General features: G+C 42.8%; 1 protein-coding gene across 1 annotated transcript in view; it reads left to right on the plus strand.

The window, feature by feature from the left end:
- KSR1 (kinase suppressor of ras 1) overlaps positions 1-14,327 on the plus strand; it is a 156,788-nt gene that overhangs the window by 89,569 nt on the left and 52,892 nt on the right. The window contains 1 exon segment of the mRNA XM_075194955.1: positions 4,954-5,014. Within this exon segment, the coding sequence (XP_075051056.1) occupies positions 4,954-5,014 (61 nt within the window).

Consider the following 14,327-nt stretch of genomic DNA (forward strand, 5'->3'; position numbering starts at 1 on the left):
TAGTTTTTTTTCTTTTAACATATCAGCGCACCTTGATTTATAAATATAGAATATAAAATATATACTATATAACCTAGTTGCCTACTCTCCCGGACTGCCCTGGAGAACAGGGCAACCTCATGGCCAGTTAGGAAAGTTAAATGAAGGGGGCGTGGCTTAATTATGTGAGTCACGCGTCACCGTGGCTCCGCCCCTGTCATAATAGGCCATAAATGAGTGCCTGTTTAGGGGGCGGAGCTAAGTGATGCAAATCACAGAGCCCCGCCACCACACGCCCACCTACCCTGGATCTCCCCCGGATTCAATCTTGCCAAAGTTGGCAAGTATGCTATATATGCATATATGTCATTTATTCATATATATTTTTTGTTGGTAAAAGCATGATTTTTAATGCCATCATCATCATCATCATCTATTTATATAGCGCCACTGATTCCGCAGCGCTGTACAGAGATCTCACTCACATCAGTCCCTGTCCCATTGGAGCTTACAGTATAAATTCCCTAACATACAGAGAGAGAGAGAGAGAGAGATTTGGATCAATTTTGATAGTAGCCAATTAACCTATTAGTATGTTTTTGGAGTGTGGGAGGAAACCGGAGCACCGGGAGGAAACCCACGCAAACACGGGGAGAACATACAAACTCCACACAGATAAGGACATGGTCGGGAATTGATCTCATGACCACAGTCATAACCACTTAGCCACTGTAATGCCAGTGGATAACTATCTTGAGATTGGAGTAGCAAAGTATGATATAACTAAAATTTTCAGCTGTGTTAAACTTATTTTAGGTTTAACTTAAATAACATGACTTGCACAACCTTTTTTGGTCTGAGGGTCAAAACGTAACTTGCTATATAGATGTAAAATACTTAGAATTTACTAGAAGACAGGAGGAGCCTCTTTACAGTTCTGCCACTCCTTAATTATGCCATATATCTTAAGAAGTTCCCATGGGGCAGAAGTGTGTACACTGCGACACCAGCAGAGGAGGCATGGCATCCCATGTAGTGGGTGTGGTTGTGTCACATTGGTAGCAAGCCATGTAGTAACACACAGTTATACCCTTTGTAGTAACACATTATACCCACCCCTTGCACCTGTCCTGCTTCCCAAAGGCCACAAAAATGGCTTTGTGGGAAGCACCATTGATGCCATCTGTCCATAATTTACATGAACTGTTGTAGGTTGTAATGATTTGTTCCTGAAGATTTTAAATCCCACAAGGCTCCTATGGAACCTCACTCTGAATTGAATTTCTCCCTTAGGGGGGAATTCAATTGGCCGCGTTACTTGAAAAAGTAACGTGGCCTGCGCATTATTACTGTTATTTTGGTAGTAGTGCAAATAAATATCGTTATTATGGTAGTTTTAATGCTGGCTTTCTGCCGGGTTAATATTACCGTAAAAACGGTAATAGTTTTTATGCGGCGGTACTTCGGGGGGAATTCCCCCTCTAGGGGGGTATTCAATTGTTAGCGAGATCCCCGGAAAAACAAGCGCTCAAAATATATTAGAGTTAATACGGTAATATGCGCGTAAATACCGTTAATACGGTAGTTTACTCGCTGAATTTCATCTCGCAGCTCAGGGAGCTGCGAGATGAAATTCAGCGAGTAATTACCGTATTAACGCTAATATTTTTAGAGCGCTCGTTTTCCGGGGGTCTCGCTAACAATTGAATACCCCCCCTAGAGTCTATTGACTGGTTTTGATTGATCACTTCCTATTAGTGTCACAGCATATTCAACCCACACAAACCGCTAATTTAAATAATGTCTGAGGCGTTTACGACTCACTGCCTGTATTATTGCTGATGGCAGGTACGCTTTCAAAGCAGGTGTTCATGTGGTCAGATGTGCCAGTAATAATAAATAATTTTAATAACTTATTTTATTATTAATATATAGTCTAACAAATCATCCTTCTTTTCATTATAGAGAAGCAGTTGGGCCTCATGTACAGTACACGTATTGACCATATTGGATATTGTAGATAGTATTTTTAGGATGACTTTTTATCAAATACTCAGAAGAAGTGGGAAGTAAACCATTTGTTGCTTGTATGTTTGCTTGGTTTTTTTCATAATTTATTCTATTCAATTGAAATGTAATATTTTATAATGTCTCAGTATCTCTGTGCATTACAATATAATGATTCTATTTACTAAAATGTAATCACTGGATGTGGTAACTGCAGAAAGATAAGCTGCAATGTAGATAGATGTGTAAGGCTAGGTACACACTGAAGAATTTTCCGACTGACGTATTATCACAATCGATTGTACCTATGACAGCAAGTCCGATCAGTCTGATGATTCATACATACACACTGACACGATTTACCTTCAGATCTGTGCTCTTCATCTGGTCCTTCATCTGGTGCTCTTGTCTTCAGATTATTGTCACACTGATTAAAATCGCCTTGTTATAGCCATGTACATGTCCTAACGAATTTCGTTAGCATCTGTGACTCTGAAACGAAACATTCTGTCTCAGAGCGAGCAAATGAATTATTTCTACTACAGCACTCTCTACATTTATTCACCGGGAAATTCATAGCTAGCATCGGCTGAAAGGAGCCCGACTCTGTAAACTCTATGGAGATCGTGAGCATGAGTGCGTACACACTACATGATCGGTTAGTGATTGGTCGGAAAATATTAAACAGTACGACCAACCAAACTTTGGATCGACTTTCGACCATTGTGTCACTATACACACTAACCCGACTTCCGGTCGTGTGTCGGCTGATTTGCCCGATTATTGGACGAAAACGCTCCAGTGTGAACCTAACCTAACTGCTTTTTCCAGTTACAGCGATTATAAAACTCATAAAGGGTATGATTTTATTTACTAACTTTGAAGTGATAAATAGAGGGCTGACTAGAATAAACAATAGTTTCTGAACTTGCCTTGAACAGTTTTTAAAAACCTTAAAGCCTTTAATCTTAACTTGTCCTGTTGTTTAAAGTTAATAAAGCCAGAACAATTAATGTGTTTTTATAGTTCTTAGTTTGTATCTTTTAAATCTGTTTAGGGTCTCATTTCTGAAAGGGACAACTGTCACTAAAGAAGCTCTTAACCTAAAAACAAGTAGATATTACTTGTTTTTCTTTTTAACGCTATGTAACTACCTGGATTGTTCAAATAATGTATGTTTTGTAGTACTCTGACGTCACTAGTAACTGTCTTTTTTTTTTTGTCTGTGTTTTTCAGGTTTGGTAAGCAATCAGAATGTGCCTGTGTGGACCAACATTTGTGTAACCACAACATAAAAGAACAGTATTGTTTCTATGACAAACTACGTGATTTACTGCTGCAATGCTATTGCTTTTCATGTACCGCTCAGACTTGTTTTATGTTGTTTTTTTAGTTCAAACTCTTGAACTACCCCAAATGATGCTGGTTGACCAGCAATGCCCTTCACTAAACTATTGTTTCATTTTTCATATATTATAGCAAAAGTGTAGACTTTAGGCACCTGATAGAAATGGGAAACATTGTATTTGTCTTAGCCAAACTTTTAAAATACGGTAATACAAAATAAACCCAAAACATCTAAACTGTGGTAGAAGCAATGTCTTTAGAGCAAACAAAAAATTACTTTCAAAATTCTAATGGTATACTGTATAGTTATGTTAATCTAAGTCAGATTTGCTGTAGTTGCAAAATGTCTTTCTTAAGCTGGGTACATACTGCAAAAAATTACTGCTGATGCGACTTCTGTGACGATTTTACCAACGACTGAAAGTCCTGATGATCATACAAATTTATGCAAACACACCTACACAATTTACCTTTGGATCTTTGGTCGTCATCTCTCATAACCATCTGCTGAAAAGATTGTGACTCCATACACACTCTATAGATATCTGCCTACACTGCTGGATGTGAGGGCACACATCATCATCATCTTTTTATATAGCATCACTAATTCTGCAGCGCTGTACAGAGAACTCACTCACATCAGTCACTGCCCCATTGGAACTTACAGTCTAAATTCTTTAACATACACCGAGAGAGATTAAGGTAAATTTTTAATAGCAGCCAACTAACCTACCAGTATGTTTTTAGAGTGTGTGAGGAAACCGGAGCATCCGGAGGAAACCCACGCAAACACGGGGAGAACATACAAACTTCACACAGATAAGTTTCATGACCCCAGTGCTGTGAGGTAGAAGTTCTAACCACTAAGCCATCTTTCTGCCCATACTTCCACATTTGCCCAACAACATTCCATCGTGGAATGTGATTTTTAGGAAGTTTATAAAACCAAATCAAACGATACAATGTGCTTTTGTACGATAAAACACGAACGTGGGAGCATGCACACTAATACAAAATCTTACCAAACGGTTGTTTATCTTGTGATCGGCACAATAGTTGGATGAAAAACCTGTAGTGTGTACCCAGCTTTAGGGGTATATTTACTAAACTGCGTGTTTGAAAAAGTGGAGATGTTGCCTATAGCAACCAATCAGATTCTAGCTGTCATTTTGTAGAATGCACTAAATAAATGAAAACTACAATGTGATTGGTTGCTATAAGCAACATCTCCACTTTTCCAAACCCACAGTTTAGTAAATCTAGCCCTTAGTCTTTACAGAATTAACTCTTTAAAATTATGGACCATTTCTGACCTCACACTGTACATCCTACATCATTGTAGAGCAGCACTGTCCCAGCTGTGTCATGGTTCAGATTGCCATATTAAACAAATTCAGCCAATTTGTGATCAGGACTATTCAAATGTTATTCAATTCAAATACAAATAGAATTGGACTCCAAAATGATACTTGTTGGATGCTGGGTTTTCTTTTAAAATGGGGCAGCACCGTTGTTCTACATGAAAACAGGTTTTCATTTGAATAACTTCACCAGTATTTAGTGGAGCAAAAATAAAAAAAAATGTTAGTTATTTATGCAAAACATGTCTTATCTTTGCAGATATTCCTCAAGGGTCACCACAGATGGTACGGAGAGATATAGGGCTTTCAGTAACTCACAGGTAAGGAATGAATAGGAAAGTGTAAAAAGAAATTACATGTATTATGTGGGCCACACATAATATATGTAATATGGCTTAAAAATAGATAGTTAAACAATCTACAGTGCATTTGCTTTTTAAATGTAATGGAAACTTTTGTAGAAAGTCACTTTTAAAAAAACATTCTATATATTAATATGTCAGATTCTGGCTTATTCCACCATCCTTTTAGTAATCTTTTGGATTAGTGCAATAAAACAGAGTAACACTTTGTTGACTGTAATCAGCGCAGATTGGTACGTTATCACTTGGTTAGGGAACAAAAACGGCAACATAATATTTGTGGTTATACACAACATTTATCATTTGAAGTTTTGTTACATATGCCAAATCCCTTTTATAAACGGGTTTCTTGATAAAAATTGTAATTTCTGTTATTTGAATTGATTATCTGAGTTTTGTTTAAACATACCTTCTAGCAGTACAGGCCTAGGAGAGGAAGTAACACAGTTGGTTTACACATGCCGTAGAAGAAGTTACAGTAAAGTCTTACACACTTAAAGAAAAACACTATAGAAACACTATGTAACATAGAAAACATTGGCTGGAATATGTTAGTTAATCCTTAGACAGGTGTGCATGTGCCTTTAGTTAGCGTTGATCGTAGAATACTTAACGGTTCTCTGTATTTAATCAGAGGCCTCAAATTCTGCAATACACAAGACAGGAGATCATTCATTAAAATATTAGGCCTGATGACTGGTTATTACATACACTGTACTCCTTTTTTTTTTTTTTTTGTCCAATATATTCCATGATCATTATGCCTGTGGCTAGAATCTTGTTCCATATTTCACATGCCAGCAATGTTCATTTAATAGTTTTATGGAAAATAATATACTGCTCTATTTTGACTGTTGTGCTTTTTTATTTGTATTTCTGAATATTTTTCCAAATTTACCTTTTTGTCAAAAAGTCATGGACATGTGCCGGTATGCATACATACTTTATGCCAATGTTCTAGATGGGGTAAGAACAAAGCACGTACAAAAATGTAAACTTTTCAGAAAGGTATAGTTGGATGCTTTTGCAATGTGTTTAAAACACTGTTCATAACTGCTACAAAAACTTTGCATAGACAGCAATGAATTTTATAAAACTGGGGTGTAGATTTACTAAAGCTTCTAAAAGGAAAAGTGGAGATATTGATCATAGTAACCAATTAGATTTTAGCTATCATTTTCTAGAATGTCCTAGTTAAATCATAGCTTGAACCGATCCTTTTTAGAAGCTTTAGTAAATATATCCCTGGGTGTCATTCAAACAACTTCAGGAGTGGAGCAGCTTTTTAAATTACGTTTCTTTGGGAATGTGTAGAAAGCACTGACGTCATGCTCTTCCACAGAAAAGAAGATTTTTGCTCACTGTAAAATCGATTTCTCTTACTTCATTGGGGGACACTACGAGACATTGGTTATAGTAGGTGGGATAGGAGTCTAGGCACTTATCAACTTGTTTGTTCCCCACACTCCTCCTCTACTATGCCTCTCTCCAGCTCAGACCTCAGTTTTGTATAACCAAGCCAGGAAGGGAGGAGAAACAATACAGAAAATAGCACCAAAGACAACACTACTTTCAGAGCAAGGGAGGGTGCGCAGTGGAGTAAGAGAAATCGATTTTACGGTCAGTAAAAATCTTCTTTTCTCTTTCCTGCCATTGGTGGACACTGCGAGACATTGGGGACATACTAAAGCTGCCTCTAAGGGAGGAAATGCTCTGGAATGGCTGCACGCAATATCTTGCGTCCAAAACTCTCATCAGTGGATGGAAAGCCATGCAACCAAGAAACTCTGCAGAAGATGTGAACTGACGTGCCATCCAAGGAGCGCCAACCTCCTTGGAGAGAGAGCTCTAAAGACTCCTGAACAGGTTGAGGGGCATGAACAGAATCCAACAGAATAATGGGAGTGATGTAGCGTGCAAGAGACTGTTTGAAAACTGGCCAGCCCCACCAATGAGAGACCGAAGAGGATATTAGTCTTACTGACAGAGAGCGTGCGGTCAAGAGCACGAACCACTTCCAACTTAGAGAGCCCGCTCAGGGTTCTGTGAAAACCATGGGATTCATATCAAACGCTGTACCGTTCTCAGACCAATTGGAATGGCTGAGGAAGGTGCCCTACGGGCTGTATTCAAGGTACCAACCAGCCCCCTGCGAAGAACCTCTGTCCCTAAGGTTAGGGTTTGCAATGCCACAGTGCAAGCTAGATGATCTAAAGAGTGGCTGAAGAGGCCCTTGAATTCTAAGATCTGGCCGCAATGGTAGGTAGAAGGGAGGCGCACCACCAGTCGCTAAATGTATGAGAACCATGTTCCCTGAGAAGAAAACAAGGGTCCACCAGGTTAGCTGGAAGCCGCTTCCCCCTCGAAAGTCTTTAGCACCCACGAGAACATAGGACAGGAAAGAGACAGGCACACCAGTACGAAATTGCAGGGAGACATCCTGGCATTGGAAAATTCCACCGGAGGGTCTTTTGATTTGGAGCAGTAAAGGCTGACCTAAACAATGAATACGGACGGCCTGGGGACTGAGTGTTCAAAGGATTCACCGGGAAGGGAAAAGAGCTCTCCGTGGAGAGACCATTCTTCCTGGTTAACTTTTTGCCTGCTGAGACTCTCGGCCTTCCATTTATACACGTCGGGATAAAATGGTCAGTACTATGAAAACATAACACACTCGTGTTTCCTCTAGATGCTAATGATATGCAACATCCGTGGAATTATCTGACTGAATGTCTAGAGGTTTCTTGATTAGGAACTGCTGGGCCTGATGCAACCCCTTGTGACCTGTCAGCTCCAAATTTGAACGAACAGTTCTCTTGAGAGGACCAAAAAGACCCTGGAACCTTCAGGATCCTATTAATTCACCTCAACCTAACAGACTAACGCCTCTCATAACCTAGGGTCAGGTCCTAGTGAATGACTGACCTCACTACTGACTGTTTCTGGCTTATCACCACGAGAAGGATTTACAAGCGGGTTAGGACAGAGTGATGATTTGTATTTACAATAACATGGGAACCATACTCTTTCTGGAGAATCTCCCTCTGGGGATGTCGGGAGTGGAGCGTGCAAATGTTACAGCCTAGAACATTGGTACCCTGATTTCCAGAAGCTTATTGCAACTGAGAAGAGAAACTTTTTTCCACGCAAGGAGCATCCTAGTCCTGTGGTGAAGTGAGAGGGGCTTCTCCTCCGGTAGGAAGACTCTGTGGGTTACGGTGTAGAGGATGATTCCTAAGAAACGCATCTGCTGTGGTAGAAGGAGTGAGGACCTGGGTAGGTTCCGAAACCAGTCGTGCACTTCCAGAAACTGGATGGAGCTCTGGATCTGAGAGAGTAAGATAATGGAGCCCCAGGAAAGAGGTCATCCAGGCAAGGTATATCGTGACTCGCACAGTTGCCATAAAATGACTGCCATTACCTCGGAAAACTCTCGAGGCACAGTGTCCAGAACAAAGGGCAGGGCCCTGAGCCAGAACTGAAAATTCTGTACAGCTAAAGCTTAAGAGACACCGGTGCCCCCTACGGAATGGTACATGTAAGACCTACTTGATGTCTATTGAGGCCAGGAACTCTCCTTGTTTATTGTCTGCAATGACTGTGCGTATTGACTGTATCGGAAACAAGAGAATGCAGGCCTGCCTGTTGAAGGCCTGCAAGTTTAAATGGGCCAAAAGAACCTGTCCTTCTGACTGAGGAGAAGGTTGGAATGAATTACCACAACCGCCGTGAATGTCACCAGGCCTATAGGTTTCTCACCTAACTGCAAATGTGCATGTACTATGTTCCTCTGGGAGGCGAGGAGTGACCACGTCATGTGGCACTCGACCCCTGAAAAAAAAAGGAGATGAAAGGATTGAGACCGTCCTTGTCGTGACCTGGTGGAGCTGATGGGAAGAGAGGTACTCTTACCTCCAGTGGCCCATGGATATTATTTTGTAATTATGCAAAAGTGAGAGGCAACTGTCACTCACCGGACTGTGAGTGCTTCTTCCCGGACTATTAGGAACCGTGGACGTCCTCTATCCTGAGGGACTGCGCATGCGCAGCCCTTTCCAAACCTTCAGTGTATGTTCCTTTAACTTAATTGGCAGATCAGGCAACCTCCCTATATTAAGCACCTGTGGTCAACACCACGTTGCCTGATCTTGGAGTCTCATTCCCCATGAGTCTCTGAAGGTGTTCCTGTGTTTCCTTGTTTATTCAGCCCTGCTGATTCCTGTGGTTTCCAAACCACTTCTACCTCTGTGGTTTCCAAACCACTTCTGCTACTGTGGTTCCCATACCACTTCTACCATCTACTGTATCATCGTGACTGTGAGCTGATTCCTATCCGCTGCCTCCGTGCACTACAGTCTTCTAATCACTTCAACTCTACCATGTATCATTGGGACTGTTAGCTGATGCCTATCCGCTGCCTCCGTGCATTACAGGCTTCAACCACATCCACTCACCTGTTCATGATTGTGACTGCCAGCTGATTCCTATCCGCTGCCTCCGTGCACTACAGGCTTCAACCTGCAACTCGTCTGTGTTTCATCATCGTGACTGTTTGGCTGATTCCTATCCGCTGCCTCCGTGCACTACAGTCTTCAACCTGCAACCCGTCTGTGTTTCATCGCGACTGTTTAACTGATTCCTATCCGCTGCCTCTGTGCGCTTCAGTCTTCAGTCCTTGTCAACTCTACCGTGTTTCCTTGAGTCTGCTGCCACTATTGCTACCCGCTACTCTCCGTGATCATCTGTTCCAGTTCAACTCTGCTCCGGTGTCCCATCGTTACTGCACCTGCTGGTTGCTATTGGTTACCTCCGTGTTCCCGCAGAGACCCGCTGCTGTTACTTCTCAGCGCTACTCATCCATCTACTGCTGATCCGCTCTCCACGCCTTCCTGTGTTCCCTGCTGGTCTACCTACCTGTGCGCTGCACCTGCTAGACCCCTGCTTCACCCATCCAGGGACTTGTATCCTGCTGGCCTCCTGCCCTTCAGGTATCTCTGCACTCCTGTCTGACTGCCTTCTCCTGAACCACGGTATGCATACTTTCCATTGACTGTGCTGTGTATTGCATACCTTGCTGGACTGTGTTGGTTCTCCTCTGGAGTGTACTATCTGCTGACTCTACTGCCATCATTGACTGTGTTATCTCATGCCGGATTGCTTCAAGAGACTTTCTATATTGGCAGTGTTGTTCAGTCATTTATACATTTATATTGTGCATATTACTGTGGATCAAAGTCAAGGTGCCCGTGTATATATTGTGTTGCAGTCTCTCCCCGTGCACCTCCTCACATATATATTCAGTAGTACCACTTGCTAGCCGCAGACCACTGACTCCTGTTTACAGTTTCACCTGTTCCAGTATCCTCTCACATAGCAGTGGTACAACTTGCTAACGCAGACCACTGACTCCCCGGATACCTCCACTTGGATTCCATTCCTTCACTCAGACAGCGGTACAACTTGCTATCCGCAGACCGCTGACTCTCATCACCTCCTCGTTTCTGTTGGACATTCCTCCTCACTATAGCAGTGGTACAACTTGCTACCGCAGACCACTGACTACCTTCACGTGTCCTTTGTCCATACAGTTCCTCGTGTATTACTACCTCCATATTGCCAGTGCTGCTAGTCATAGACTTTCCTGAGCATCTCATCATCTGCTATTTCCTGTTCCGTGATCACCCTGCTACCAGAGTACCATATTACCACCTATACTGCTCTGGTAAGCCTATCACCTGGTGATCCCTGGGTAAAGACTCCTAGTGCCCGTGACAGTAAGATCAGGCCATGACAGACCCAGATACGGAACCTACCGCTAAAGAGATGCTGCAGCATCTGGTCAGCCGTGTGGAGCAACAGGATGCTCGCCAACAGCTGTTACTTCAATGTTACCAATCGTTAACCTCCCAAGGAACATCTGGACAGACTGTTACAGCTAGTATTGAAGCTCCTGTGCTTTCCTCCGTTTCCCCAGTGCCATCCCAGGTGTCTACAGCTCCTACGCTTCACCTGCCTACTCCGTCAAAATATGACGGGGACCCCAAAACTTGTAGAGGTTTCCTTAACCAATGTTCAGTCCATTTTGAACTCCAACCTCAAAATTTTTCTACCCATCGTTCCAGAGTGGCCTATCTTATCTCATTGTTTTCTGGACAAGCCCTGGCTTGGGCCTCCCCTCTGTGGGAAAGAAACGATCCAATTCTACAAGATAGTGCCAAATTCATTTCCACGTTCCGAAGTGTGTTCGATGAACCAGGTCGTGTGACCTCCGCTGCTTCCAGCATTCTTCGTTTGCGACAAGGCTCCCATACAGTAGGACAGTATGTCATTCAATTTAGGATCTTAGCCTCTGAACTTCAGTGGAACACTGAAGCATTAGTTGCCGCCTTCTGGCAGGGGCTCTCCGATAAAATTAAAGATGCACTGACTACCCAAGAGCTTCCTTCGTCACTAGAAGATTTGATCTCTCTTTGCCATCGTGTAGACATGAGATTTCGTGAAAGAGAATCTGAGAAAACAACTTCTGCTAAAGCACCTCTTCGTTTAAACCCTCAATTTCGTCCAGTTTCACCTTCTGTGATTCCCATGGAGATAGGACGTTCCAAATTATCTTTAGAAGAGAGGAAACGAAGAGTAAAGAATAGACTCTGTATCTATTGTGCTGATTCCACACATATGCTCAGTTCTTGCCCTAAGAAATCGGGAAATGCCAGGCCCTAACTAGTTCTGGAGAGGTGAAGTTAGGGTCCCTGGAGTCCTCTCCATTGTCTATGAAATCTAAAGTCTGCGCTTTCGATGTTACGATTTCCTTTGCTACCAAATCCTTTGAGTCACAGGCATTGATTGATTCCGGAGCAGCAGGAAATTTCATTTCTAAATCACTAGTGAATCAATGGTCCCTACCAGTGATCACTTTAAAAACACCCATTACTGTGACGGCTATAGATGGATCACGTCTCATCAATGGTCTCATCACCCAGAGTACGTCTCCAGTAACCCTTCAGATTGGTGTACTACACCATGAAGAAATTTCGTTTTTAATTCTTCCTGTTACGACAAGTCCGATTGTCTTAGGCCTTCCATGGCTTCAATGTCACTCTCCCCAGATTGACTGGCGCACCCCTCAAGTTACGTCTTGGGGGCCTGAATGTCACCATCGTTGTCTCTCTCAAGTTATTCCTCTTAAAGTACAGCAATCTTCCATCTCATCTTCCTCCCCGGGACTCCCTCCTCAGTATGCTTCATTTGCCGATGTGTTTGATAAAGCTCAGTCTGAACGTCTTCCTCCTCATCGTTCTTGGGATTGTCCGATCGACCTTCTACCTGGCAAGACTCCTCCCAGGGGTCGGGTCTATCCTCTCTCGTTACCTGAAACTCAAGCCACATCTGAGTACATACAGGAGAATCTCCAGCGTGGGTTCATTCGACCTTCCACCTCTCCCGCTGGAGCTGGGTTCTTCTTCGTCAAAAAGAAGGATGGATCATTACGCCCTTGTATAGATTTTCGTGGACTCAACGCCATTACTATCAAGAATCGGTATCCCATTCCGCTGATCACTGAGCTATTTGATCGCATCAAGGGAGCTCGGATATTTACTAAGTTGGATCTTCGTGGTGCCTACAATTTAATTAGAATCCGTTCCGGTGACGAATGGAAGACCGCGTTTAACACCAGAGATGGGCATTACGAATATTTAGTAATGCCCTTCGGGCTGTGTAATGCCCCCGCGGTTTTCCAGGGTTTCATCAATGAGATCTTTCGGGACTTATTATATGTATGTGTCGTTGTCTACCTGGACGACATATTGATCTTCTCACAGGACCTGCCTTCTCATCACCAACATGTGGCAGAGGTCCTCTCCAGACTACGGAAAAACTCGTTGTTCTGTAAATTGGAAAAATGTTCATTCGAGTTACCCCAGATTCCATTCTTGGGGTATATAGTTTCCGGAGTTGGCCTGAAGATGGATCCAGACAAAGTAAATGCTGTACTACATTGGCCTCAGCCAACTACTCTTCGTGCCATCCAGCGTTTTTTAGGTTTTGCCAATTACTATAGACGCTTCATTCAAGACTTCTCATCCATTGCATCTCCCATTGTGGCCTTAACTCGGAAAGGGGCTAATACTAAGCAATGGTCATCTGAGGCTCTCCAAGCCTTTCAAATCCTCAAAGAGTCCTTCTCGTCTGCTCCCATTCTGCGACAACCTGATGTGACACTCCCCTTCTTCCTAGAAGTAGATGCCTCTAATGTGGGCTTAGGAGCTATTCTCTCCCAACGCTCGGAGCAACAAAAATTACATCCTTGTGCCTTCTACTCTCGGGGTCTTCTGCCCGCAGAGAAAAACTATACTATCGGGGACAAGGAGTTGCTGGCCATCAAAGCTGCATTAGAGGAATGGAGATACTTGTTGGAAGGAGCTCGCCATCCGGTGACGATCTTCACGGATCATAAGAACTTGTCATATTTGCAATCTGCTCAATGCTTGAACCCTCGTCAAGCAAGATGGTCTCTTTTCTTTTCCCGTTTTGAATTAATTATAACCTTCAAACCAGCTGCTAAGAACAAGAAAGCTGACGCTCTATCTCGAGCTTTTGTGACGTCCTCTGATGTAGAAGAGGTTCCCAACCATGCTATTCTAGACCCCAAATGTATTTCTCTGGCTGCTTCATCCACCAAAATGCTACCATTTGGGAAGACCCTCGTGCCTCCTACTCTGAGGAGGAAAATCCTTTCGTGGTTCCATGCCTCTCGTTTTTCTGGACACGCCGGTGAACATAAGACCTTTGAGATTCTCTCTCGTAGTTACTGGTGGCCTTCAATGAGGAGAGACGTCAAAGAGTTTATTGCTTCCTGTGATTTATGTTCTCAGTTCAAATCCTCCCGCAGAACTCCAGCAGGGTTGCTGCGACCACTACCCATTCCGTCCAAGCCTTGGACCCATATTAGTATGGATTTCGTTACTGATTTGCCACCAAGTAAGAATCACAATACTATTTGGGTAGTGGTAGACAGATTTTCGAAGATGGCTCATTTCGTCCCTCTGTCCGGTTTACCTTCCTCGTCTACTCTGGCTGAACATTTCATTAAAGAAATCTTCCGCATCCATGGATGTCCGTCTGAGATTGTGTCAGATAGAGGAGTACAATTCGTTTCCAGATTCTGGCGGGCCCTTTGTAAAACCTTGGGCATACGATTAGCACTCTCATCGTCTTACCATCCGCAATCTAACGGACAAACGGAACGAGTCAATCAAGATCTTGAGACTTT

Source organism: Mixophyes fleayi, chromosome 2 (genome assembly GCF_038048845.1).
Source record: "Mixophyes fleayi isolate aMixFle1 chromosome 2, aMixFle1.hap1, whole genome shotgun sequence".
Lineage (NCBI taxonomy): Eukaryota > Metazoa > Chordata > Amphibia > Anura > Limnodynastidae > Mixophyes > Mixophyes fleayi.